This window comes from Ranitomeya variabilis, chromosome 1 (genome assembly GCF_051348905.1).
Source record: "Ranitomeya variabilis isolate aRanVar5 chromosome 1, aRanVar5.hap1, whole genome shotgun sequence".
NCBI lineage: Eukaryota > Metazoa > Chordata > Amphibia > Anura > Dendrobatidae > Ranitomeya > Ranitomeya variabilis.
This window is the reverse complement of record NC_135232.1, coordinates 696,202,885-696,229,697: the sequence shown is the minus strand read 5'-3', so window position 1 is coordinate 696,229,697 and position 26,813 is coordinate 696,202,885. Positions and strand designations below refer to the sequence as shown.

General features: G+C 46.4%; 1 protein-coding gene across 1 annotated transcript in view; it reads left to right on the top strand.

Moving 5' to 3' along the window:
* Positions 1-23,944, top strand: part of ASPG (asparaginase) — a 45,826-nt gene extending 21,882 nt beyond the window's left edge. The window contains exons 7-16 of the mRNA XM_077266602.1: positions 605-717; positions 796-981; positions 8,235-8,348; positions 9,694-9,813; positions 12,414-12,509; positions 12,705-12,868; positions 16,353-16,439; positions 18,875-18,974; positions 20,208-20,264; positions 22,506-23,944. Coding sequence (XP_077122717.1) covers positions 605-717; positions 796-981; positions 8,235-8,348; positions 9,694-9,813; positions 12,414-12,509; positions 12,705-12,868; positions 16,353-16,439; positions 18,875-18,974; positions 20,208-20,264; positions 22,506-22,556 — 1,088 coding nt within the window. The 3' untranslated portion in view covers positions 22,557-23,944. The remainder of the gene's footprint in view (positions 1-604; positions 718-795; positions 982-8,234; positions 8,349-9,693; positions 9,814-12,413; positions 12,510-12,704; positions 12,869-16,352; positions 16,440-18,874; positions 18,975-20,207; positions 20,265-22,505) is intronic.
* Positions 23,945-26,813: the final 2,869 nt, after the last annotated feature.

Here is a 26,813-nt window from a genome sequence, read left to right as displayed (position 1 = left end):
TAAGCAGCTGCAAGTAACACAAAGGCTGCATTCGTCACAATCAACCTTTCATGGTATTCGCCTCTGCTTGAGCAATTCGATTTTTTGTGCTTTTTGTTTTTAAAGGACAGGAAGGGAAGTGGCCAGCAGAAATGTCTTTGATTTCTAACTTCAACCAATCCTATCTCCGCCTGGAAGCGAGACTGGAAAACATTTTCACACGTCTGTGCCTGGCAATGGGCCTGTCTGTTCTTATTTAAAGGAACTGTCCCTTACTACAATGCTGATGAGCTACCCTTAAGTCAGCTGTTTGCAGGTCCCACCTCATCAGTAAGTGTATGGCACACCACAACATCACATCTCCATATGCCGTGATGTTCTCAGGTGCTGCAGTTTCTATTGAAGTGAACAGGAGCTGAGCTGTAGTACCCATGAACAGCCATTGCAGAGTGTATGGCGCTGTGAACCGGTAACAGTTGTGTGTTGGCTGTCCCATTACCAATCTGATAGCTGAATCTTGGACAACCCCTTTAAACAGGCTTCAGACAGGGACTGAAACGTCTCCTGCACATCCGGCCATGTATTATGAGTGAACCTGAATAGTGAGCGGTATTTTTATTTCTAGTTAATTGGGAAACTGTTTGGAGAGCAAACACTACAAAGAAGTTCCATGTGCACACAGACATGAACAGAAACGTGGGCCTGCTCCGCATATTCCCTGGGATCACCGCTGCCACGGTATGTGTCCGTATGTGACTGTATATGACCAGCTGTACATGTCTCACTACACAATCTAATATGTCATTCAATGTGCAGGTAAAAGCTTTTCTTCAGCCACCCATGGAGGCCATTGTGCTGGAGACGTACGGCTCTGGAAACGCCCCCGATTGCCGAATCGATCTATTGCAAGAACTGAAGGCGGCTACGGAGCGTGGCGTGGCGATCATCAACTGCACACAATGTCTGCGGGGCTCTGTTACAGAGTCTTATGCCACTGGAAAGGTGTGTGTATATGGACGGTTATGAGGGGGGTATTACCGTTATTAAAGGGTTGCTCTGGCACTGGTCACGTCTGCATTGGGATCTGAGCATGGAAGTGAGTGGCGCTGGAGCAACTATTCAGGAAGCATAACCTAGCAGTATTGTCATGGCTTCGTTATCGAGTGTCTTGGGACCAGGAGCTCCTTCCCTGTCCCTAACACTAGGCGGCTCCCTAGCTCACCCTGATCCCCGGGTTACTCCTGAAGGTGAGGCTACCGGGGCCACGTACCTTGCCTTAGCTCCTGAATCCCCCCTCAGGCCGTACTCTTCCCTCACCCAGGGAAGAGGGGAGTAGTAGTGTACCGTAATACACCAACCACAGACTAATAAGGTAATACGAAAAGGGATAAAGGAGAATAGAAATATATTCACACATATAACTGTGCACAGCTGAAGACCCAGACTCCCAGAGCTCCCAATATTAACCTCTGCACCGCTCAAAGAAATTTACACCGTTTAATAAGAAGGTGAAGTGCTTCTATTCAGCGCAGGAGTAGGAGCAATAAGATGCTGCGGTCTTCTGGCTCCTCTCTGTTGTGGTAAACCCATGACAAGTATACACTCACCTTTGGTTGGTGGTGATCTGACTTTTATGACCGCGGCAGATTACCTGAAGGTGGGACCAGAGTATGGTATGAAGGAACCATTGCAAGGATCAGTGGGGGTCTCTGGGCACCCCACTAATCGGGAAGTGGTGGCATAGGCTAGTAATTAATGCATAAACACACCCTTTACTAGAGCTCAAGAATCCTGCAACCCATATATGCTGACATTGTGCTTTTCTGGTGGGTGTGGAGCCATACTAGAAGATGACACACAACCTAGGCTGGAAGTGATAGTCGCATAGGCTTCATCCTTGTGATCTTTCGCAGCCATTCAGCAACTGCTCTGATCTGTCCAGACACTTCCTTCTGAGTAATTGGGAAGTTTACTCCATTTGGATCCATTGATGGAGACTTTTGGGAGCTGTTTGGTGCTCACCATGGCGCACCTGATGTACTGGGACATCACACTGGAGCCCCGGGACAGGTCGCCCCCATGAACTTTGCTTTTGGCTGGGGATACTTTCCTTTCTGTGCGAGCTTTAAATGTTTTAATTGGTGGTTGTTTACATTACAGTGAACTTGGCGGCAGCCAAGGGCATCGCTGCCATGGCCTCATAGAACCCATTCATACAATAAAAACACAAAACGCTTTAATTGTGGATAAAAATGGCCGTGTAGTTTATTTAGGGTTACATAAATTAATTAATCACCAATAAATAAACTCCATAAATTATAAAACCAAAGTACCAAACTTTTCCAATAAACCAATCCACCCAGACATGGGTGATTTTCCCACAAGTAAACTACACGACAGTAAAATTACAAGAATTCAGGGGAGGGAGGGTGGGGTCTTCTTTATCTTCTGCTGACAGAATGACCAGATACCACAAAACAGGTGTTTATATATTCAAAAAAAAGAGCGGCAAAGCTGCTAACAGCCAATAGAAAACCGTTACAATAGCTGCCAAACATACCAGAAAAAAACTGGATAAAACCAGTGTCACACTTTCAGAGATGACTGACCTGACCTTTATTTGACCTTTCTTCTGACAGAAAGTCATATTAAATGACAGGGTCCATGAGGCCATGAGACCCCCGCTATATTTCTTTCAGGTTTACGCGGGGGGGCTAACATGGCCTCATAGAACCCATTCATACAATAAAAACACAAAACGCTTTAATTGTGGATAAAAATGGCCGTGTAGTTTATTTAGGGTTACATAAATTAATTAATCACCAATAAATAAACTCCATAAATTATAAAACCAAAGTACCAAACTTTTCCAATAAACCAATCCACCCAGACATGGGTGATTTTCCCACAAGGCCATGACTCAGCGAGACATGGCCCCCCCAAACCACACAGCCATTTTTCAATGATAGTTTGTAGGTCTAAATTAAAAATATCAAGGCCGATATCAGATAAATGAACCAAATCAGGCCTATAAAGGCCCGGTAAAAAACCCTCCAAATCCAAATGCCGGAATGAAAACCCTGAAATTAAAAGAAAACATTTTTCCATAGATTTATTGACCCTTCTCCGGATTTTATCTAAAAAAGAAAATTGATTGTCGTGCCACAAAAGTCTGGGAATAATCTTGAAAAAACGAAGTTTGATTCAGGCAGAATTTGCTTAAGATAAATAATATCGGATCGAATGTCCAATAATAAGTCAAGAGTCCGGATTTTTCCGAGATCATTCCCAGCTACATGAAATATAATTAAATCAGGGGAAGGAAATTTAATTAGCCATTTCTTCACTTCAGCAACCAGGCAATGCCATTTCAAGCCGCGAACTCCATGCCACCAGACCTGAATATCAGAAGGATTAAAGGATAAATTTTCAGCATAAGATCGTTGGCTGGCCCTCTTCCTGGCCCAGAAGATAAAAGAATGTCCGACTATCCAAATGACTAGCGGACCTGAAAGAAAACCAATAATTAATAGTCATACAGATCATGTCGTACATATAATTTGAACCTTTTGGAGTTCCATCTTCCCAATTCCTTTATCCCTGAATCGGAAAGCCCGGCCCTAGAGGCCTCCGTAGCTGCTCCGATTCTAAATGAATGAGATGTGATTTTAAGGTGTTTTTTACCCAAAAAGCGTAAACATTTCTTTAGGACAAAATTAAATTGAAAGACAGTAACAGGAGAAAAATCTCTATGAATGAATAATGGGCCCTGTCCCATAGGTCTGACCTTAAACCAATTTGCCGTGTTATCAACAGGGCAAATGATAGAGACATGGATCGCGTTAATTTTCAACCTAGATCCCCTGCCTAATTAATCTGTCTTTAATTTTCTTATAAATAAAATGAAAAAAAAAAAAAAAAAAAAACTACTCATGAATCTGGACATCCGAAATCATGAGTCCCGAAGGCTCCGATTTCTTAACAGAAACCACCTCACCAACGCGAAGTGCTCCAAAAAAGGACAGAGAAAAAAAAAATAGAGCTAAATAATAAGGCTTCCTTAAAATTTACACAAACGTGGATGAGACAGGAGCACAATTCTTTCAATAAAGACAGGGAAATAGGTCGTCTCGAGTCAGGTATAAAATTGGTTTTCCTAAAGCCTTTTAAAAACTGCTTTACTGGAAAAAGATTAGTTAAAGCAATACTGCCAGAAAGTTTAAGGAAAAATGAAACTCCTGCTATGCATTTCGCTATTGCATAGTAAGACAAACCGTTTTGTACTAAAGATTCAGCAAACTTTAGTGCTGCTACCGGATTAGAAACTGTTGGGTCAAAATAATGTAGGTTGCAAAAATTGTTCCAATTCAGCCATGCAGCCGAATAGTCAGCCCATGATCTATTAGATAACGATTTTTTATTTATTTATTTATTTTTTTTTTTTTATAAAATACTGTATCAGCGTGCAATCATGTCCCAAATTGAAAGGGGTAAGAGGGTCCTTCCGAATCCACGTTGGGAACCTGCAGGAAAAAATTCGACCACTGACGATTTTGTAAAGAGTCAGTTATGAAAAGAAATTTGCTCTTTCCCAACTTTGCTTTCAGGCATTGTAAAACCAATTGTCTCAAAATTCTGGCAGCAAAAGTATTTTTAGAAGATAACGTGTTGATAGAAAAAAAAAAAAAAATAAAATAAAATAAATAAAAACAACTACTGCCTGGTTAGTGGAAAGGAGTAAAATCCTGGAATTCTGCATTAGTGATCTCCAAATTAATATTCCTGCAAAAATAGAAAAAAGTTCCAACACCATTACGTTTGAAGTTACTTTCTTAGACACCCAACTTATTGGCCACAGGATGGACATCCAATGGGAGTCAAATAAAATACTGAAGCCACGCTGGCTATCCGCTGTGAAAAGAAAGGGAAAAGAATCGCCAGAGACAAAAAATGACTGCCACAAAGATCTGACGTTGTGCTCTGACAAAAAGGAGAGCCAAATTCTAGCGTCTTCCTTTAGGTCAGAACGGATACTAACATGCGAATGAGGTGAAGACACACCTTAAGTGGCATCCTATAAACTTCTGCAAAAAGCCCGACCTATAGGAATGATGCAAACCGCAAAATGCAATAGACCTAACAATGAATGAATTTCCTTAAGAGTGACCTTGTTCTTGGCTAAAAAATTTGATAACACAATGCGCAGTTTAAAAATTTTCTCATCAGGAAGTCAGATTCCATTTTTTGATAATCAAGAGTGATTCCCAGAAATTCGATAGATCTAGATGGACCAACTGTTTTTCTGTGAGCAATAGGAACACCGAAGTGCTCACACATTTGGATAAAAAAAAAAAAAAAAAAAAAAAAAGTCATCAAAATAAAAACCTAAAGAATTAAAACCGCACGGGTGAACAGGAAGGAGTCTAAAAGCAGACTTAATATCTGACTTGGACATTAAAACATTAAAACCAAATTTCTTGAGGATTTCTAATGCAGAATCAAAAGATGAATAGGACACGGAGCATAAAGCCTTGTCCACTTCATCGTTCATGGATGAACCCAGCGGATATGATAAGTGGTGAATTAGCCGGAAAGAGCCCTCATCTTTTTTTTTTTTTTTTTTTTGGTACAATACCCAATGGTGATATATGGAAATTAACAAACTGCGGGGTTAAAAAAGGGCCTGAAACTCTGCCTAGCTGAATTTCATTAATAATTTTATCCCTAGCTGCCTCAGGGTGAGCCTTTAAAGAGGGTAAATTAGGAACAACAGAACAGCCTGCCCCTTTAAATTGTGGGTTAAAAAATCATTCTGAAAAACCATTAAAAAGCAGCTCACTGGTCCCCTGGTCGGGATATTTGCTTAGGCACACTGACATGTTTGCCAGAATCACTGGCGTCTGTGCTTTTTGAATTAGGCTCCTTACCTGAGGACTGTTGACCTGCTTGTTACTTAAAACATTTAGACATAGGGTGTGAGTTACCACAGAACGAGCATTCATGGCGGAATCTACAGTTGTTGTTCCACTTACAAAAGGAATCGTTGAAAGCGAAACAAACACCGCGTTTACTTGAACTAGAAGGGGGCTGAAATAACTTGTTGCAGAGATGGGGAGATTTTTCACCCAAAACTGCAGCAAAAATAGAAAAAGCTTTCACCCAGTTGTTGAAAGATTTAAAGTTGGTGCGGTTAAATTCATCTGAATCAGCTTTCTCATCATTCTTTTCGGATTTTGAAAGCTGGTCCTTTCTAGGCAGTAAAGAAAAAATATCGACTAAATGATTATTCCAAATAAGCTCTTTAACAGAAGGGCTTAAATGGAATCCTAAGGGAGACAGCTCGCATGTCAGAGCTTCTTTAAAAGGGTTAACAGGGGCGGTGTTAGCTGATGAAATGTCAGAAATTGCAGCACTGTGTACAGCTGATGTGACAGCTGATGTGACAGCTGATGTGACAGCTGATGTGACAGCAAGGGGGGGGGAATAGCTTCTCTTAAAGTTTCAGCTAACACTTTCTTTATGATGTCTTTTAAATGTGAGTGTGGAACAGACAAAGGAACATTGAAAGTCTCACCCCTCGATGAATGCTGGTCGTTTCTCTGCTCCATACAGCAGCTGGAGCTCGAGCCCTCCATGTTGGGCAAGCTCATATGGGAAGCTGCTGTAAGCGGCGTTTCTTCATCCTCTTCTGAGTGTGACGACAGGGGGTCCTCCCGAACCGGTGGTCTGGACCGCAGCTGCAGAAGCCACTGCTGTTGTTGAATCCAATGACACCGCAGCGCTTTTACGGCTGCGGTGTGTTGAAGACATCCCGGCCACTTCAGATGAGGCGGTCGGCGCTCTGTCATGACGCTGGCAGTGGAAGTCTCGCGCTGGGCTGCGAGACTTCTGAGGAGGGCGGCGCCGTGACTTCCTTCTTCCTTCTTGGACACTGCGTCTGGAAGCAGGCGGCGACAGCGACTTCGGAGAGTATGGGGTCCTTTGCCTCCTGCGCCTCCCTGAAGCGGTGGGTGTCGGCAGGACCGGAGAGGCTTGACACGGCGACCGAAGGGTATCTTCTGGAGGATGAGGGACAGCATTGGCAGGCGCTAAGATAGGTTTCATAGCCAGGCATTGCCTCAGCCAGTCCGCTCCATCCTCGCCGTCGGCTCTAGTCAGGAGCTGTTGCAGGAGATTCTCCATCCTGGGGTATGTGTCTTCTTTATCTTCTGCTGACAGAATGACCAGATACCACAAAACAGGTGTTTATATATTCAAAAAAAAGAGCGGCAAAGCTGCTAACAGCCAATAGAAAACCGTTACAATAGCTGCCAAACATACCAGAAAAAAACTGGATAAAACCAGTGTCACACTTTCAGAGATGACTGACCTGACCTTTATTTGACCTTTCTTCTGACAGAAAGTCATATTAAATGACAGGGTCCATGAGGCCATGAGACCCCCGCTATATTTCTTTCAGGTTTACGCGGGGGGGCTAACATTCTGTAATTGTGCCACGGGCGCACACAATGCAGGAAGCTGTCGCCCAGCGACAATCTAAACAGGCAGCAAAAGTGCAGCCGCTTAAAGGGGATCTCCTGATCTGTGGGAATAAAGTGTGATCATGACGTCACGAGAAGTTCTGTAACTTCCAGACATCACATTTCCAGACGTCTGCTTGCTGTCAGTGAGTGACCGCATTATTGTCTCCACCTGTCCTGACGGTGGTAACTGTTGTACACCGTCCTGGCAGTCCCCGTACGCTCCAGCCTGTTACATGTCAAGCAGCTCTGATCGCACCCGGAAATGCTGGGGAATGGAAACGCAAAATGTAAAGGATAAAAAGATTAAGCTTGGGGTGCGGCTGGCCGTGAGGTGGACGATGATTGCATCATTATTGGTTTTTACATTTTTGGTATCTTGGCCAGCTATTCTGTGTGGGGTCACCCCTAAAGTGGTATTCCAGTCTGATAAACTGATGGCACTATGTGGCGCAGTGCTGGGTTGCTCCTGCACGACGTTTCGGTCCTCTGGCTGTGCAGGGATCTGTATTGCTCCAGTCCCCTGCACAGGCGGGTGGGCCGTTTGGGGCGCTCTTCTGCCCTCACAGGACATTGTTCCCTTCCCTTTTGTACACTAGAAGCAAATCACTTGCAGGTTTTACTTTCCCGTTTAATTATGCAGTCTTCTCATGCCTGATGAAGTGCTTTTTTTTATCTATATCATTTTGTTAGATACTAAAATAATTTTTACTTTTGACTTATTTTTGCACGTAGGCTCTTACTGTGGTCGGAGTGATTCCAGGATGTGATTTGACTCCAGAAGCCGCACTGGCAAAATTATCCTATGTTTTAGGCAAAACCCATCTCACCCTGGAGCAGAAAAAACAGGTATGTGCCCCTCACAGGACTACGTGATCTCCCCTGTGTCCAGGACAGGGGTCCATTCATTTCTATTGGCTGTTCTAGTTGCGCTGCAGTACCAGGCATGGCCACACTCCTGTAGGTGTCGCTGTGCCAGGTGCTACGCTTGGCACAGCTGATCGGTAGGAGTTTTTACAGTAGATTTCCAATAATCCCGCCGGATCGGTGACGAATGTACGTTCAGTGGGGGATGATGGGACTCAGGCGTCACTCGTGCATGTGTGACCACCGCTCCATACACAGCAGTCACTGGCGCTCCTGTAGACCCATAGAAGCTATTGGAGCAGTGATCACGCATGCACACATCGCGCCATGTATACTGAGGACCACCTGGCTGAAATTAAATATCAGTGTCTCACTATAAAAACTTTTTTCCCTTTTCCTTTTTAATAACATTTTCTTAATAAAAGCCCATTCATATTTCATTATTTTTTTCATTTCTCGCTGTTTTCCTTTATTAAAGAACGACGGACCTCGCGTCCCAGACTTTATTGCTATTCTGTTTTTGAAAATGAAATTACATTTTATACTGAAGGCGAGCAGAGAATATAATATATCACATAGTCTGACTATGTAATGTATGAGGGACCGGACTTTCTTTACTTTTTTTTTTCCTTACAGGGGATGTCTTTTTTGGGGGGGTGGGGGGGATATTTCTCTTAAAATCCCAGCAGCCTGTTTCCAGGGAGTATGTCTGAAGGGTTAAAGGTGTTGTCCTAGATTAGTAAGCAAGGCTCCTGTCACAGGTTGTATTGGAGCTCCGCTATAGTAGAGCTCAGCTGTAATGCCAGGCACAACCTACAGTCAGGTGGGTCACCATGTTTCTTTTATTTTGGACAGCCCCTTTAATTGGAATCTACAATCACTGTCTTTTTCATTGTAGCGCCACCACAGGAGTATTAAAGCATTGCACAGTTCCTATAGACATCAATGGTTTGTGTAATGCATGGATGCGCTGGGTCGTCCAAACTGTCCAGTGACTAAAACACATAATCGCTTGGGGACATGACATTACTCCCTATTTCTGCTGCTCTCCCCATTTATAGCGTTAGTACACAAAATATATTTTTTTTATTGCCCAATTCCCAAAAAGTTAGCAAATTTCGTAGGGCCGTTATCCTGGATTTGCCACTCCTTGGACCACCCCTTCTTCAATGCCGGAGTCTCCCTAATAAAATAAAAGTAGCATCTGCTCCTTCCCTGCACCAGTGCTGTTCTGCTCCCAGTGTCTGCCCCCATGTGTCTCTGCTGCTACCAGTGAGCAGTTAATGGGAATATACCAGGGATTTAGCCCACATCATGTTTTTTGTAGATGCTGTATGAGAACCTCAGGGGGGAGATGACGGTCAGTGCGACAGGAGCCAAAATCTCCCTGAGAGACAGCAAGTTCATTCAGGTTGTTGCCAAGTCTGTCGGTGTGAGCTGCAAGGAGGTACAGTCTCATCGGAAACTCAAGTTACATTTTTATAACTCCACATATGTAAGTAAGTTTCCTTTCTTCATATTATCTGAGGCCCCTGTTGGGAAGTCTGTATCTGGTCTACATGTACAAGTGTGCAAACCCCGCAGCAGAGAGCGCACACAGGGGCGGTATTCTCTTACTGCACAGTAGTTTGCATAGTAATATTGCAGCACTCGCCAGTGATGTCTCACTCCCAGTGCCGGGGTCTCTGGCCTGTGGCTATCGGCTATATCGCCCTGTACATCGGACCCACCACCCAACTCCCAGCGTGCCACCAGCAATCGGGGCATGCTGGGTGTTGTGTCTCACCAGCAACTCTAGGGTAATGGGACCCAACTCCCAGCGTGTCGCCAGCAATCGGGGCATGCTGGGTGTTGTGTCTCACCAGCAACTCTAGGGTAATGGGACCCACCACCCAACTCCCAGCGTGTCGCCAGCAATCGGGGCATGCTGGGTGTTGTGTCTCACCAGCAACTCTAGGGTAATGGGACCCAACTCCCTGCGTGTCGCCAGAAATCGGGGCATGCTGGGTGTTGTGTCTCACCAGCAACTCTAGGGTAATGGGACCCACCACCCAACTCCCAGCGTGTCGCCAGCAATTGGCGCATGCTGGGTGTTGTGTCTCACCAGCAACTCTAGGGTAATGGGACCCACCACCCAACTCCCAGCGTGTCGCCAGCAATCGGGGCATGCTGGATGTTGTGTCTCACCAGCAACTCTAGGGTAATGGGACCCACCACCCAACTCCCAGCGTGTCGCCAGCAATTGGCGCATGCTGGGTGTTGTGTCTCACCAGCAACTCTAGGGTAATGGGACCCACCACCCAACTCCCAGCGTGTCGCCAGCAATCGGGGCATGCTGGATGTTGTGTCTCACCAGCAACTCTAGGGTAATGGGACCCACCACCCAACTCCCAGCGTGTCGCCAGCAATCGGGGCATGCTGGATGTTGTGTCTCACCAGCACCTCTAGGGTAATGGGACCCACCACCCAACTCCCAGCGTGTCGCCAGCAATCGGGGCATGCTGGATGTTGTGTCTCACCAGCACCTCTAGGGTAATGGGACCCACCAGCCAACTCCCAGCGTGTCGCCAGCAATCGGGGCATGCTGGGTGTTGTGTCTCACCAGCAACTCTAGGCTAATGGGACCCACCACCCAACTCCTAGCGTGTCGCCAGAAATCGGGGCATGCTGGGTGTTGTGTCTCACCAGCAACTCTAGGCTAATGGGACCCACCACCCAACTCCCAGCGTGTCGCCAGCAATCGGGGCATGCTGGATGTTGTGTCTCACCAGCAACTCTAGGGTAATTGGACCCACCACCCAACTCCCAGCGTGTCGCCAGCAATCGGGGCATGCTGGATGTTGTGTCTCACCAGCACCTCTAGGGTAATGGGACCCACCACCCAACTCCCAGCGTGTCGCCAGCAATCGGGGCATGCTGGATGTTGTGTCTCACCAGCACCTCTAGGGTAATGGGACCCACCAGCCAACTCCCAGCGTGTCGCCAGCAATCGGGGCATGCTGGATGTTGTGTCTCACCAGCAACTCTAGGGTAATGGGACCCACCACCCAACTCCTAGCGTGTCGCCAGAAATCGGGGCATGCTGGGTGTTGTGTCTCACCAGCAACTCTAGGCTAATGGGACCCACCACCCAACTCCCAGCGTGTCGCCAGCAATCGGGGCATGCTGGATGTTGTGTCTCACCAGCAACTCTAGGGTAATGGGACCCACCACCCAACTCCCAGCGTGTCGCCAGCAATCGGGGCATGCTGGATGTTGTGTCTCACCAGCAACTCTAGGGTAATGGGACCCACCACCCAACTCCCAGCGTGTCGCCAGCAATCGGGGCATGCTGGATGTTGTGTCTCACCAGCAACTCTAGGGTAATGGGACCCACCACCCAACTCCCAGCGTGTCGCCAGCAATCGGGGCATGCTGGATGTTGTGTCTCACCAGCACCTCTAGGGTAATGGGACCCACCACCCAACTCCCAGCGTGTCGCCAGCAATCGGGGCATGCTGGATGTTGTGTCTCACCAGCAACTCTAGGGTAATGGGACCCACCACCCAACTCCCAGCGTGTCGCCAGCAATCGGGGCATGCTGGATGTTGTGTCTCACCAGCAACTCTAGGGTAATGGGACCCACCACCCAACTCCCAGCGTGTCGCCAGCAATCGGGGCATGCTGGATGTTGTGTCTCACCAGCAACTCTAGGGTAATGGGACCCACCACCCAACTCCCAGCGTGTCGCCAGCAATCGGGGCATGCTGGATGTTGTGTCTCACCAGCAACTCTAGGGTAATGGGACCCACCACCCAACTCCTAGCGTGTCGCCAGAAATCGGGGCATGCTGGGTGTTGTGTCTCACCAGCAACTCTAGGGTAATGGGACACATCACTAAAAACATTTAACTTCTCCCCAAAAGTATTCCCAATGCTAAATAATTGTATTTAGGAGGCAATAATTGTATGGACGACCATTGGTTTTGTGCTTCTAGCATACTTGTATGTATTGTATGATGTCACATGTGTCTGGGTGCCGCTGACTATCACTTTTTCTCTGTTGCAGGAATTGGAGGCAGTCAGAGACGCGCTCACCCCGGCCCTGGCCTGCGCAGCCGCTAAGACTGGAGACATTAATGCCCTAGAAGCAATTCGGGACATGGTACTAATACTTCTGTCAGCTTATATGTCGGGAGGGTTCATTACAGGCCTGACAGCAGTATGGTCTGTCATCATGATGGGGATCGCTGTCATTTCAGAGCCAGTTGAGGCATATTTCTGCCATAGAGGACGTTTTCTCTTCTCTTCTGTGGATCCATAATTGGACAGACATTTTCTGCTTATTTTTATTTTCCAGGGGGCCAATTTAAGCAGTGAAGACTATGATGGTCGTACTCCATTACATGTGGCTTGCTGTGAGGGGCACTACCAGGTGGTCCAATATCTGCTCAATAATGGCGCTACGGTTTACGCCAAGGACCGTTATGGAGACACGCCATTGATGAACGCCGTGAAGTTCAGGTAATTGTCCGCTTATGTAAATCCCAACTCTACTAATAGTTCTATTTCTGCTCTCACACATGTTAGTCAACAGGGCTGATGTGTAGAGAGGCCCTTTAATTATTGCACTGTTAGTACTTGTTAAAAGTAATGGCGTAGGTCCACAATCTCCAGCTGTCATCAAACCACTACAGGGGTAGTCACCGGCCTAGTGGGAAGGTTATCAGCTCCAGCTGAAAGAGCGTCCAGCCTTTTGAGTACCTAAAAGCAAAAATATGAATTTATCGCTTTTCTAATTCAATTGGTAGAGACACAAAGTGCCAACCGTATCAAAAAATGCCACCCGTTCCCGTCAGTATGGGGGCTGCCAGAGGTGAGGTGCTCACTTGGCTAATGAATAGTGACCTCACCCAGACCACTATACACGTGAGGCCCTATTTTGGGTCTGTACACTGTCCGTGGGTGCAGTGAGTGCACCCTGACCAACGTTGACCTAGGCACTAGTGCCCACAGGCCACTTTGGCTGCATGCATTCTTCTGCCTTATAATTTGCAGCCGTAACTGCACTGCTCATTTGGTCGGCTGTCTGGACCCGGCCCTACTACTCACTGTGCATTCATTATTCACAGATACAAACACTCATCTTTTATAATTGTCCCCAGAATCTGAATAAAGTTTATTCTGTAAGCTCGTCATGTAGACATGTACGGGCAAAAGATGCTTAAAGGTGGAACCACCTTAGTAATGTAGCCGCTGTCGACACACGAGATGCCTTCTGTAGCAATCCTTGGCTTACTTACCCCATGGAGGCTCTTGTTAGACCAGAAGACTATTCTGGGCACGATTCTTCTTCTCCTACACATAAAATATAGAATGGATCAAACTAAGGCTGAGATTTCACTTTGCAGCTAACACATGATGAAAAAAAGCACGCCCGATCTGGTGGACCATGGCCGCACGATTCTGTGGGAGATCTTACCTTAAAAATCGTGCAGCCATTGGCCCCGTGGTTTTGGTTGTGTGAATACCCAGTAAGTACTGTAAAGTACATAAACTTTTGGGTAGAAGATAAGTGGATTATAGGAGCTATTGCTTCTGACACCCTAAGGCTACTTTCACACTAGCGTTAACTGCAATACGTCGCAAATGCGTCGTTTTGCCGAAAATACGCATCCAGCAAAAGTTCTTGCTGGATACGTTTTTTCGTCATAGACTAACATTAGCGACGCATTTGCGACGCATTGCAAAACGTCGCGTCCGTTTTGCGACGCTTGGGCGTGTGGTAGCGGACCGTCGGGAGAAAAAAACGTTACATGTAACGTTTTTTGCTCCCGACGGTCCGCTTTTTCCGACCGCGCATGCGCGGCCGGAACTCCGCCCCCACCTCCCCGCACTTCCCCGCACATCACAATGGGGCAGCGGATGCGTGGGAAAAATGCATCCGCTGCCCCCGTTGTGCGGCGGAGACCACGCTAGCGTCGGGAACGGCGGCCCGACGCACAGCGACGGGTTGTTCCCGACGCTAGTGTGAAACTAGCCTAAGTGATCAGGAATGCAGCAGCAAGTGTTCACTTTTCTTGCAGCGCCACCACAGGGGAGGTGAAGTATTACACATCGCCTACTGCACTCGATATATTTTCTGTATAATGTATGGACAGGCCGAGTCCTCCAAGATAAGAGAGAACCAATCTCCATTCTGGCTAATAGATGATTGCCCTGGACAGGAGACGCCAACCCTCCGAAATATTAGAGAATCCGAGGGTACAATGTAATGCTTCACTGTCCCTGTGGAGGCGCTGCACACTTGCTGCAGGGATACTCCTGATTTCTGGGGTCCCCACAGCAGGTCGCCCTCTCATCAACTTTTTTTTTTTTTTCGGTGACCCTACCAAATACTAAATAATATTTGTGTAACTTGTTACATATGCCTGTGCCCTCTGGTCACTTCTGCGCGTTCAGTTTTTTTTGCATTGGAAACAAAAAAGGTTAAAGTTGATTTTTCTGTGTAAGAGTTGAACTTTACTAATGTGAGAAAGTCGTCCTGTGGTGCCACACCCGGCCAGCGCCTCGGGTCCTTCTGGAAGATCTCTGCATGAAAGTTATCAGTACCAGCCCTGTTCTGAGGCAGGATACCATACAACGCCGCTGTCATTACGTATTCCTGGAGGAGATGTTGGGACAGGATCGCAGCGCGGGGCGCTCCTGCACGGGCTTGTCGGGCCGGGATTATATCATGCAGGCACTGCTTGTTTTCTTTCCTCCCAGGACTTGCAACCTGTAGGGGACCCCAAATGTGAATAGATCTATGAGCGCCAACATGTGGGGGGCCATTCCACCTTAGGGGAAAGAGAATACAAATCCATTATTTATTTATTTTGCAGTTTCCACAAGGAATTTAATAGGAAAAATAGTGGAGTGACTGGGTATCAGAAGTGTATATGGCCGAGACATGCTACAAAGTCGAGTAGTAATAACGTGCGACCGATGAGTAAAAACACCAAGAGCCCCATTCATTCATTATTGACAAGTTTTTGGTGTTTTGACCCAAATTCATCTTTCCTTTTGCACCATTTCTGAAGTCTATTTTATGCCTTCAAAACTTTTTGTTGCTGTAATTTAGGGTTTCCAGATGTTTTCACTTGATTCTTTTTTCAAAAAGTTGCTAAAATTTGTTGCAAATGTCTTCCATATCCCCTCTGCTGCCGTCATTGTATGAACACCAGGAAATGGAGCAATGTATTTTGACATTTTGAATAACGTGCACCATTTCGCTGGCACAAAAAAGGTCATTGAATATCACAACATATAAAAAAAAAAAAGTGACTAAAAAACACCATAAGAGTTGTACGAATAGGGGCCGTGCACACTGACACATGCAAAATACAACTCTAATGTCTCCGATGCAAACACAAGTGGGTAAAACAAAGCCCGAATATCCACATGTGCAGCACATAGTGCAGAGCCATAACTCTGCTGGACGCCATAGAAGTACATTGTAGAGGAGCAGGGGCTTATTCACACATGGCGCTGGTATTTGCAGATGTCCTCAGGCGACGTCCTCTTCTGCAATGTCTAAGAGATCCAGTGAGCGGTCCTGGGGACGTCCATCTGCCGGCAGATAGCTGTAGACAGGACATCACCGTCCCCCTCACCTCCCGAGGTGAACTTCACGGACTACCCTGAAAAACAAAAATTGGATGTGTGAATAGTTCTATTAAGCTCGATGGTCTGTTCTTGAACACGTGGAGTAAATACCATACACGAGACCCTCTGCCTGGTCTGCTGAGACATGGAAGCACTGTAGTTTGCCGTATTTATTGTCCATTATTGGGCGAATAGAATAGGGACCTAAAACTGGCCTCCTCCCACCTCTGCACCAGACACCCACAGGCGGACAATCTAACCACCGATCGGCGCTCTCTTATTGACCCTTTTACACGAGCCTATGGTGTCCATTGTGTGCAATAATCAGCTGTGGAGTAATGGATTTATTTTTATTTTCTAGACAAGTTGAGGTGATCAAGCTGCTACGTCAGACGGGCGCGCACCTTTCCTGGGAGGAGCTGGAGCACAGCGGCACCGAACTCTGCAGGTAAAGAGAAGTGCTGTATGACCAAGCATACTAGGCCATTACATACACGCCAAGGCGGGAAGAGCCTCTATGGGGGCTACGTCACCTCTCCAGACATGTCTGATTAGCAAATGATAAGAGGGGCGTCACAACATGGATAACAATGCTGGATCGTATTTTTATGATGACTGTTATAAGTATTTTCTAATAGTCAGAAGAAAAGGGTCATCTATGGACAATAGTGACCCACCTCCTCTCCGCAGTGGGTGGTCCCTACCCCGGAACATTACTGCTCCCTAATACATCGTCGGTAGGTTTGAAGTAGGAAAAGTAGCTTTGTAATGTTATAACATCACGCAGCTGTCAGAGACACAAGGATCGGCGATGTTCAAGGTTGCAGTATTGGCCAAGATGGTTCTGGGGCCATCTTCTCACCCGGACGTGGCAGCCCCTGCTGTTTGCCTGATAACGGCATACACTCCTGTTGACTAGAATAGGACATTGGCTCAATCCCTGCTCATGTCTGAACTTGCAGTCACTTTTGGAGATTTCGGAGACCTGACGGCCCTGGGGCGCTACTTGCAATCACTGCCCGGGTTGTTGTAATTGGCGAGTGCATTGATCCCTCGGAGGGCTGGCGATGTGGAGGATACGGTGCAGGCCGGGCCACTCAGGAAGCGCTGTATGCGGGGAGAGGCTCGCACATGGCATTCCTGTACACACACTACACGCCGCTCATCCTGAGGAACTGGTTTACTCAGTCTGATGTCCTGGCACGGAGGGAATGTATTCACAGAAGCGCGGTATGTGTGGTGCGAGTCCGGCCAGCAGATCACATGACACAATAGAAGTGTATACTGTCCTTAGAGGGGAGGTTCACAACATAAAGACATTTATAAAGTTACTATTTTACATGAGAATAAAGCTTTGGAGCATCATCTGTAATGATGTAACCGGTCTTAAAGGGATCCTACAGAATGGAAAGAAGCTTTCTTCCATGTGTCTGCAGCCCTGCCCCATAACTTTAGTCAATCTGAGCTGTAAGACCAGACACAACCTTGGGACAAGTGTGGTTTAGTATTGGGGGCACCCGATTACCCTAAGGGTCGATGCACGAGTCTGCTGATGAGGGTTAAGTCCCACCAAAATGTGTATGGGGGAGTTGTCGGCGGAATAAGCGTTCGGCCACCCGCCCTCCATGGTGTGCAGCCGTCAGATGTGGGGGCTAGTATTGTAGGGGAACATGGCTGCAGAATGATGGTTAGCAGGCTACAAACAAGCCCTGAAGTCCTAATTCTGCAAAGGAGCTGTGTACACAAACATATCAAGGGGCAATGTCTCCCAATCTCTGCCAACCATGGGTGGCTAATGCAGGCGCCATTATTGCTAAGGAGGAATACAGCGGTACGTCCCCTAATACACAAGTAAAGAGGTCTTCACTTCTTGTGTCCAACATTGAAATGAGTGAATCCAGTAATAAAGGCCCCATATAAATTAGATCATTTGGTCCCTATCTTCCCCGACTCCCCCATAGAGACAGCTCCTGTTGTGAGCTCCGGTGGTCTCAGAGAGCCATTATCATTTCACAGAGCACAAAAGGATTGATCGCTAAAATGGAACCCACCGCAATATCCTTCTTTCCCCAACGTCTGTCTGGGGGCCCCTTACACAGTGGTGGGTTTGGCCATCTTTTTGTATGTAATTTTTTTTACATTGATGTCAATGAGAAATGGACCACAGTTGGTTATCTGCTGTCATCTATTATCTGGGCCATTCAGAAACACCGCTAACAAAAAACGGAACCTTCACAAATTGGGAGAAAAAAACTAAAACTAAAGCCTGTATCAGGAATTGCTTTGGTTCTAACAGATCCAGTTTTGTTTTATTTTTCTAAAGCTACTTTAATGGAAAACAAAAATCTGATACCGCCGCCATGTCTGTATCTGTGCCTCTAAGCAGCAGAGCAGGAAGTGTTGTCGGTGGGACACGGGGTCTAATGGCAAGCTACATCTGAAATACTGGGAGAAGTTTGTAGTAAGCTCCCGATCTTGGCACACGTTCTACAAAACCACTTCTTCAAGGTGGAGGAGACAGGTTGTAGAATTGTGACAGGTTGGAAGGTGCTGCTCTGTCAGGACATGTTGGGAGTTGTAGTTTCGAGAGACCTAAGTATAAGGACAGCAGTAACTTCTACATGATACAATGTATCATTTATGGCTGGAAAGTAGATTCAGCCCAAGCGTCTTATGAGGTTCAACCCTTTTAGAGAAAACATTTTCCCGTACATCACAGCCCATCCGTCCCCCTCGGTGCGGTTTTTCCACAACTATTGGGTGAATTAAAAACTTTAAAAAAAAAAAAGTGACTTGGTAAAAGTTTAAGCTAAAACCTGATATTTACCCTCTGCTTGATCGACATGATGATGTGACACTACCCCTTTCCATTTGGTTCTCCAGCCTGGCCGCCAGTGGTGACGTCGATGGGTTAACCGCCTGGGAGCTGGCCGGAGTTGACATGGACCAAGCCGGTTATGATGGGCAGACCGCGTATCAAGTTGTAAGTCCACAGAAAACTGACCAGTACGTGCAAGCAGAATAAAGCAAGTGTGAACAGGCTCGAGCGGCTGTGACTGCATAATGTACAAAGAAACTAACACTGCAGCCTCTATCAGCGCTAAGATGTGCAAATATGTCGCCCAGAAAGCCTTGTCTGGCAGAACTGCTGCACAGCGCCGCTCTTATCCATGGGCGTTGTCTGGTATTGCACCGTAGGCTAGATTGACAGCCATATTTTATAGTCTCCTGGCCTGACTGCTGGTTTCAACCTCAATCACATGTGACGCTGTTTAGTTTGGGTCAGGAGATCTGCGGTTTTGCCCAGAATTGCAGGAATTTCTGCAGTAGACGTATCACATAATACTCACCCTTCGTATTGTAGAGGCTGAAATCTGCGGTGACATCCGCAGCAGATACTAAAGGGCTGCGGACCTCCAGGCGGCAGCAATAGTCCATATAGGCTGCGGGATTCCTTAAAGGGAGTCTGTCACCCCCAAAATCGTATATGAGCTGCGGCCACCGGCATCAGGGGCTTATCTACAGCATTCTGGAATGCTGTAGATCACCCCCCGATGTAACCTGAAAGATGAGAAATAAAGGTTATATTACACTCACCCAGGGGCAGTCCGGTTCGGTCCGATCCGATGGGCGTAGCGGTCCGGTCCGAGGCCTCCTATCTTCATCAGATGACATCCTCATGTCTTCTTGCCGCGGCTCCGGCGCAGGTGTACTTTGTCTTCCCTGTTGAGGGCAGAGCAAAGTACTGCACTGCGCAGGTGCTGGGCCTCTCTGACCTTTCCCGGCGCCTGTGCACTGCAGTACTTTGCCCTCAACAGGGCAGACAAAGTACGCCTGCATCAGAGCCGCAGCGTGAAGACAAGAAGATGACGTCATCGCATGAAGATAGGAGGCCCCGGACCGCGACGCCCATCGGATCGGACCGAACCGGGACCGCCCCTGGGTGAGTATAATATAACCTCTTTTTCTCATCTTTCAGGTTACATCGGGGGCTTATCTACAGCATTCCAGAATGCTGTAGATAAGCCCCTGATGCCGGTGGCCGCAGCTCATATACTATTTTGGGGGTGACAGGTTCCCTTTAAAATCTCCTGTACGATGCCGTTCCTGTAAAATGCAGCGGATCTCACATTGGGGTCACAAAAACTAAGTAGAACATAATAATGTGGTGTCCGTGCTGTGTGACCGCCGCTCTCATCTGTACATTTACTTCCAGGCAGAAGCTGTGGGGAATGAGGAGATCTTGGAGTTTTTTCATCAAAAAAGAGGACAGGTGAGAGGTTTGGGTTTTCTACATTACATTTATTGTCTTTCCTCAGCTGCTGAAGAACCTCTTAATAAACACTGAAAGAAATCTACACTACATGTAATCGTTGGTTAGCACCAAAGGAAAAAAAAACTGTAGACCACTGCGGGGAGTGGTAAGCATTGCCACATAGGAACCGAGCTGCTTATCTCCACTCATCAGGTTCTCACATTACATCCATACACGTACAGTGGTGAAAATAATTACGGTATTTCATACACCGACTATTTTGCAAGTTTTCCCACCTACAAAGAATGGAGAGGCCTGTAATTTTTATAGTAGGTACACTTCAACTGTGAGAGACATAATCTAAAAAAAAAATCCAGAAAATCACATTGTATGATTTTTATATAATTAATTTGCATTTTATTGCATGAAATAAGTTTTTTGCTTTTCTTTTGTACCAAATACTTTAATATTAAGTACATAAACCTTTGTTTGCAATTACAGAGGTCAGACGATTCCTGTCGTTCTTGACCAAGTTTGCACACACAACTGCAGGGATTTTGGCCCACTCCTCCATACAGATCTTCTCCAGAGCTTTCAGATTTCGAGGCTGATGCTGGGCAACTTTGAGTTTCAGCTCCCTCCAAAGATCTTATATTGGGTTTAGGACTGGAGACTGGCTAGGCCACTCCAGGACCTTAAAATGCTTCTTACGGAGCCACTCCTTAGTTGTCCTGGCTGTGTGTTTCAGGTCATTGCCATGCTGGAAGACCAGCCACGACCCATCTTCAACGCTCTTACTGAGGGAAGGAGGTTGTTGGCCAAAATCTCACAATGCATGACCCCATGAATCCTCTCATCAATACGGTGCAGTCGTCCTGTCCCCTTTGCAGAAAAGCATCCCCAAAATATGTTTCCCCACCATGCTTCATGCTTCATCTAAACACGAGTGGAGATAACAACAAAATGTTCTATTTTGGTCTCATCTGACCACATGATCTTCTCCCATGCCTCCTCTGGATCATTGAGATGGTTATTGGCGAACTTCAAATGAGCCTGGACATGTGCTGGTGTGAGCAGGGGAACCTTGCGTGCCCTGCAGGATTTTAATCCATGATGGCGTAGTGTGTTACTAACAGAGACTGTGGACTCTGCTCTATTCAGGTCATTGACCAGGTCCTCTCGTGTAGTTCTGAGCTGATTCCTGACCTTTGTCAGAATCATCCTTATCCCACGAGGCGAGATCATGGAGCATCAGACCGAGGAAGATTGACAGATATTTTGTGTTTCTTCCATTGTCTAATAATTGTACCAACAGTTGTGGCTTCTCACCAAGCTGCTTGCCTATTGTCCTGTAGCCCATTCCATCCTTGTGTAGGTCTACAATTTTGTCCCTGGTGTCCTTAGACAGATCTTTGGTCTTGGCCATGGTGGAGAGGTTGGAGTGTGATTGATTGTATGGACAGGTGTCTTTTACACAGGTAATGAGTTCAAACAGGTGCAATTAACACAGGTAATGAGTGCAGAGTAGGAGGCTTCTAAAAAACTTACAGGTCTGTGAGAGCCAGAATTCTTGCTGGTTGGTCGGTGATCAAATACTTATTTCATGCAATAAAATGCAAATTAATTATGTAAAAATCATACAATGTGATTTTCTGGATTTTATTTTTAGATTCTGTCTCTCACAGGTGAAGTATACCTACTATAAAAATTACAGACCTCTCCATTCTCTGTAGGTGGGAATACGTGCAAAATCGGCAGTGCATCAAATACTAATTTTCCCCACTGTACATGAGCAGTTTGGTATTCCTGCATTTTTTTTTCTGAGGGTAGAGAGGAGTAACGCATTGCTAGATAACATTGTTGGTGGCCAGTGTCGCATGAGGGCAGAGGATTCGGCATATTGAAATCCAGCATGCCCCATCCTTCTTAACCCTCCAACATCTGCCATCAGAGCTAATAAACCCCCTCATACATGTTACATAGTGGGTGCCAAACCATTGTGGGCACCTAATGCCACAAGCACGAGCCTTGCGGGGAGGGGGAGATTTTCCTGCTGAGTAACCCCTTATTATCAGTGTATCCCACTCCACAGGATTCCTATAGAGCCACTCTCGTTGTGGTCCTTCACTTTTTTTTTTACACTTTATTGACTTGTATGTTCTCCATCACAGAGCTCCAGAGGGGCCGGCGGCACAAACCTCACCGCTGACCATGGCTGAATTACTCACTTACTCGCTTTTTCTTTTTTTGCTATTTCAGGTTTTCCTCAATGGCAGTACGAGTGATAAAGAAAACTACCTGAGTAGCTGAAGACGCCCCACATGTGGGCACTTCAGTGGCTGATTGTATTCTTCCAAAGCACAACCTCTCGGACTTGTAGGTGCTGCAGGGTCACCACCTGTCCGCCCTGGGCTCAGGACCAGGCTCAGCACACTTTGGTTCCCCATTTCTGGTCTCTGATTTCCAAGTCCGGCGTGGCTACATTTAAAGCACAATGTGAACATGACTTCAAGGGACTTTCCAGAATCCTAAAACACAGCACTGCTCCCATTTAGGGCTTCTGTCCAGTATTGTAACTTACACATGGATGAACGTGCAATTCCAGACACCGCCTATGCACAAGAGTGGCGCTGTTTCGGGGAAAAAATTACCTCTTATTCTGATTCTGTACAACTTCTGGTAAATATTTCATGCTAGGAAATAAGATACAGGGAGGGAGCAAAGTTTGACTGGAATTGGAAAACAGGGTTTGGTTTGCCTTTTAAATACAGCGCCCCCATTGTGTTTGTGGTATTGCAGCATATCCCAACTTGGGTGAATACAGCAGTACCGCGCCCGGCGTTGGCTCTGGACCCTGTTTTCTATTTGTGTACAGTATTTTTTTAGGGGTTTTACAGGTTCCATAAACGCACTGCTCTAGGCAGACAACAGCTAGTAGTGGACCTGGGGAGGGTGGGTAAGTCCCAGAGTCTCCACCACTGCTCCGGCCTGTTTGGCTGCAGCGCTGATGTCACAGTGACATAACGGAGCTCATTGGCTCTGCCTGAGTTTAGGTCTCGCCCACTTGGCTCACTCATTGACGTCACCAGGTGCAGTGGTGGAGACTCAGGCTGGGGGAGGTACAGCAGTTTGTTTGTTTTGTAATAAACAGAACTGGAAAACCCCTTTAACTCCTGCCATTTCAGAGCTGACCTGAAGCCCTACATATTATTGAGCCAGACTCCTCGCTATGGACGTTTCTTGACTTCCTCATTGACAGCAGCCGTTGGGTATTTCATCCCTAACAACCTGTCTGTCCGGAGTGACTGCTGCTGAGCTTCATGCTGGACCTGCTCCGCACTGCGGGGGACAGCAGCCATTCCTCTGCAGCCGTGCTGTATACACGTTGTGTAGTGTGCGTGTGAGCTCTCATTGTATCGTTGTATTCCTCCAATGTTAGTGCACCACAGGTTATAATCTGCGGCGCCGCAACATGACGGGTGTGTCGCATTGCTGTGCACATGGCTGAGATGTTTCCACTCCGTTGCTTTTTGTCTCGGGGCAGGGAGGTGCACAAGATGGACCTGTGAAGAGAGCAGGAATCTGCTACAGGCGTGTGTCCAGAACAATGCAATATTATCTGTACTATACATGAAGGCTTCTCAGGCCACATTCTTCTGTGTCAATCAGTATTAGCAATAAAGTTTTATCAAAACAAATCATCGATATATCGCTTCATCTCAAAGTTTCCAGGCAAATGACATAAAGTTATTTATTATTAAATTATATAGCATCCTCTCTTGTCTGTGGGCTAGGTCTGGCATTGCAGCTCAATCCTATTCCACTGAATGCTGCAATACCAGATCCAGCCTCCGGACAAGAGAGGCGCTGCTTCTGAACAAAACCAGCCCTGTTCTCATCAGCTGGGACCTAAGACCAGCACAGCGACACATGACTGAATGGGACTGGAATGTAAGAGCCTGGCAGCATTTGGCCACTCGTGGCTGGAACGGCGCGGTTCTGGCAGAAGACGAGCCATGCCAACCAGGGGCACCTCAGCGCTATTAATCAGACTACATAATGGTGTATTCTGAGCACCAATCTGAAACGCTCCTCTATTTCCATAAGATCTAGGTCATGTCTAAGTCATGGCGCACGTATCCAGCGATCACTCCCTGGTACTATAACGGAGCGCGAGCTTTTGTGCCCACATGTCCGAGAGTGGCAGCCTCCCCACTAGGTCACATGGCTGTCCGAGAACCATCTTACCACGTGCACAGGACGTACAACAGACGGCATCAATCATGAAAATGGCCACATAACTGCAGATGCCGGACTATCCCCAGGGGTCAGACTGCAGGCTGTAATCTACAGCCATCAAAGGAAGAAGAGAAACCCCAGAGCCCTCATTTGACATAGTGCTGCCACCATTGCTAACATGAAGCCACATTTCTACGTTACTAGAATGCCCCTTTAGGGCGGATTCTCACCGCAGTCATACATTTTTCTGGTATTTCTCTGCTTTTTTTTTTTTACTTGATATTTGATGAAAGCCTAGAGTGAAATAGTCACCACACTACAAACACTTTTTTAATTTGGTGCATGTTCTGCATACACATTGTTCATTTTCCAAGGATAGGTCATTATTAGATGAGTTGGGGGTCCGCCGCTGATCTGCTGGTACCACTCTGTACAGAGCTCTTTGCACTGCAGTTGTCTTCCTGCGTGCTGCAGTACCTGATTATGGCCACTACACAGTGTGGAGGCGCTGTGCTGCTTTGGCTCTGTACACTCTGCACATGTGGTAGCAGCAAACAGCTGATCAGTGAGGGGTTGTTAGACTGTAGGGATAGGGGGGCTGATACTGATGACCCATCCTAAAGACAGGAGATGAGTCAGACCAGAAATCAATGGCCCAAAATTCATCTCTGACTTCATCATCCAATTTGGGATTTTGTCTACATGCGCCATTCTCATCAGTCTTGCAAACCGGAATAGTCCATAGATGCCGGCAGCTGCTGCACCCGTCCATAATGCGGACAAGCACAGAGTTACCCATGAAGCCAGTCACATCCACCACGGCCGTCTGATCCCTACCTCAGACAAGAAGCTGGAGAATTGTTTTACTTCCTATTTGATAGGATGATGATCTTTAAAAATGGGTGCTGATATTAGAAAAAAAAGGGGGCTGTAGTTCTTCCTCAAACAGCACCACTCCTTTCCATGGCCTTGTCTGGTATTGCAGCCCACCCACGATAAGTACAATTTCCACTTTGAGGAAAGTAGTTCTCGGACGCTTTTATACTTTATTAGAAAAAGAGCAGGTCCTCGTCTTCCCTGGGTTCAGCACCGGTTCTGTGCCGCTGCCCCAGTCAATGACTGTTTAGAGCCGCTGACATCACTGCTGCAGCGAAAACATTAAACCGGAGCAGCGGCAGAGAGGGGAGGGCGAGTATCTGCTCTTTTTGTCATTTTACAAATAGAAAAGCGATTTGCAACCAGTTTGCTTAAAGTGAACAAAGCGTTTAACTTGACTAGGGAAGAGCTGCCATACCAGACCCAACCTGTGAACAAGAGTGGCGCCGTTTATGGGGAAAAACAAATATGCAAAGCTAATTTTTGCTATTCTTTCAATGAGGGCTCATTTCCACATGCGAGAGACAAAACGGTCCGATTAACGGACCGAAAAAACGGAGGAAAATCGTGCGATTGTCATGCGAGTGTCATGCGATTTTATAATCGCAACATCCGTATGACATCCGTATTGCTGTCCGATTTTTACACACCGGTGTCCTTTGAAAAGCTGGCAAATCAGTGCTGTGTACAGTAAAATCACACTGACAGGTTAGAATAGAGTAGATATATACACATAGAATAGGTATATATACATATATATATATATGTCAGTGAGACACCTATACATGTATATTTATATTTAATGCAGCGCAAGATAGCATTAAAGCCGCTAATTCAATTGCCGGCATTTCATTTCTCCTTCCCATACCCGACAGGATATGAGACATGGTTTACATACAGTAAACCATCTCATATCCCCCTTTTTTTTGCATATTCCACACTACTGTTAGTAGTGTGTATGTGCAAAATTTCGGCGCTGTAGCTATTAAATTTAAGGGTTAAATCGAAAAAATTGGCGTGGGCTCCCGCGCAATTTTCTCTGCCAGAGTAGTAAAGCCAGTGACTGAGGGCAGATATTAATAGCCAGGAGAGGGTCCATGGTTATTGGCCCCCCCGTGGCTAAAAACATCTGCCCCCAGCCACCCCAGAAAAGGCACATCTGGAAGATGTGCCTATTCTGGCACTTGGCCACTCTCTTCCCACTCCCGTGTAGCAGTGGGATATGGGGTAATGAAGGGTTAATGCCACCTTGCTATTGTAAGGTGACACTAAGCCAGATTAATAATGGAGAGGCGTCAATTATGACACCTATCCATTATTAATCCAATTGTATGAAAGGGTTAAAAAAACACACGATTAAAAAGTATTTTAATGAAATAAACACACAGGTTGTTTTAATATTTTATTGCTCTCTCAATCCATGTGATGACCCTCGCTTGGAAAAATAATAAA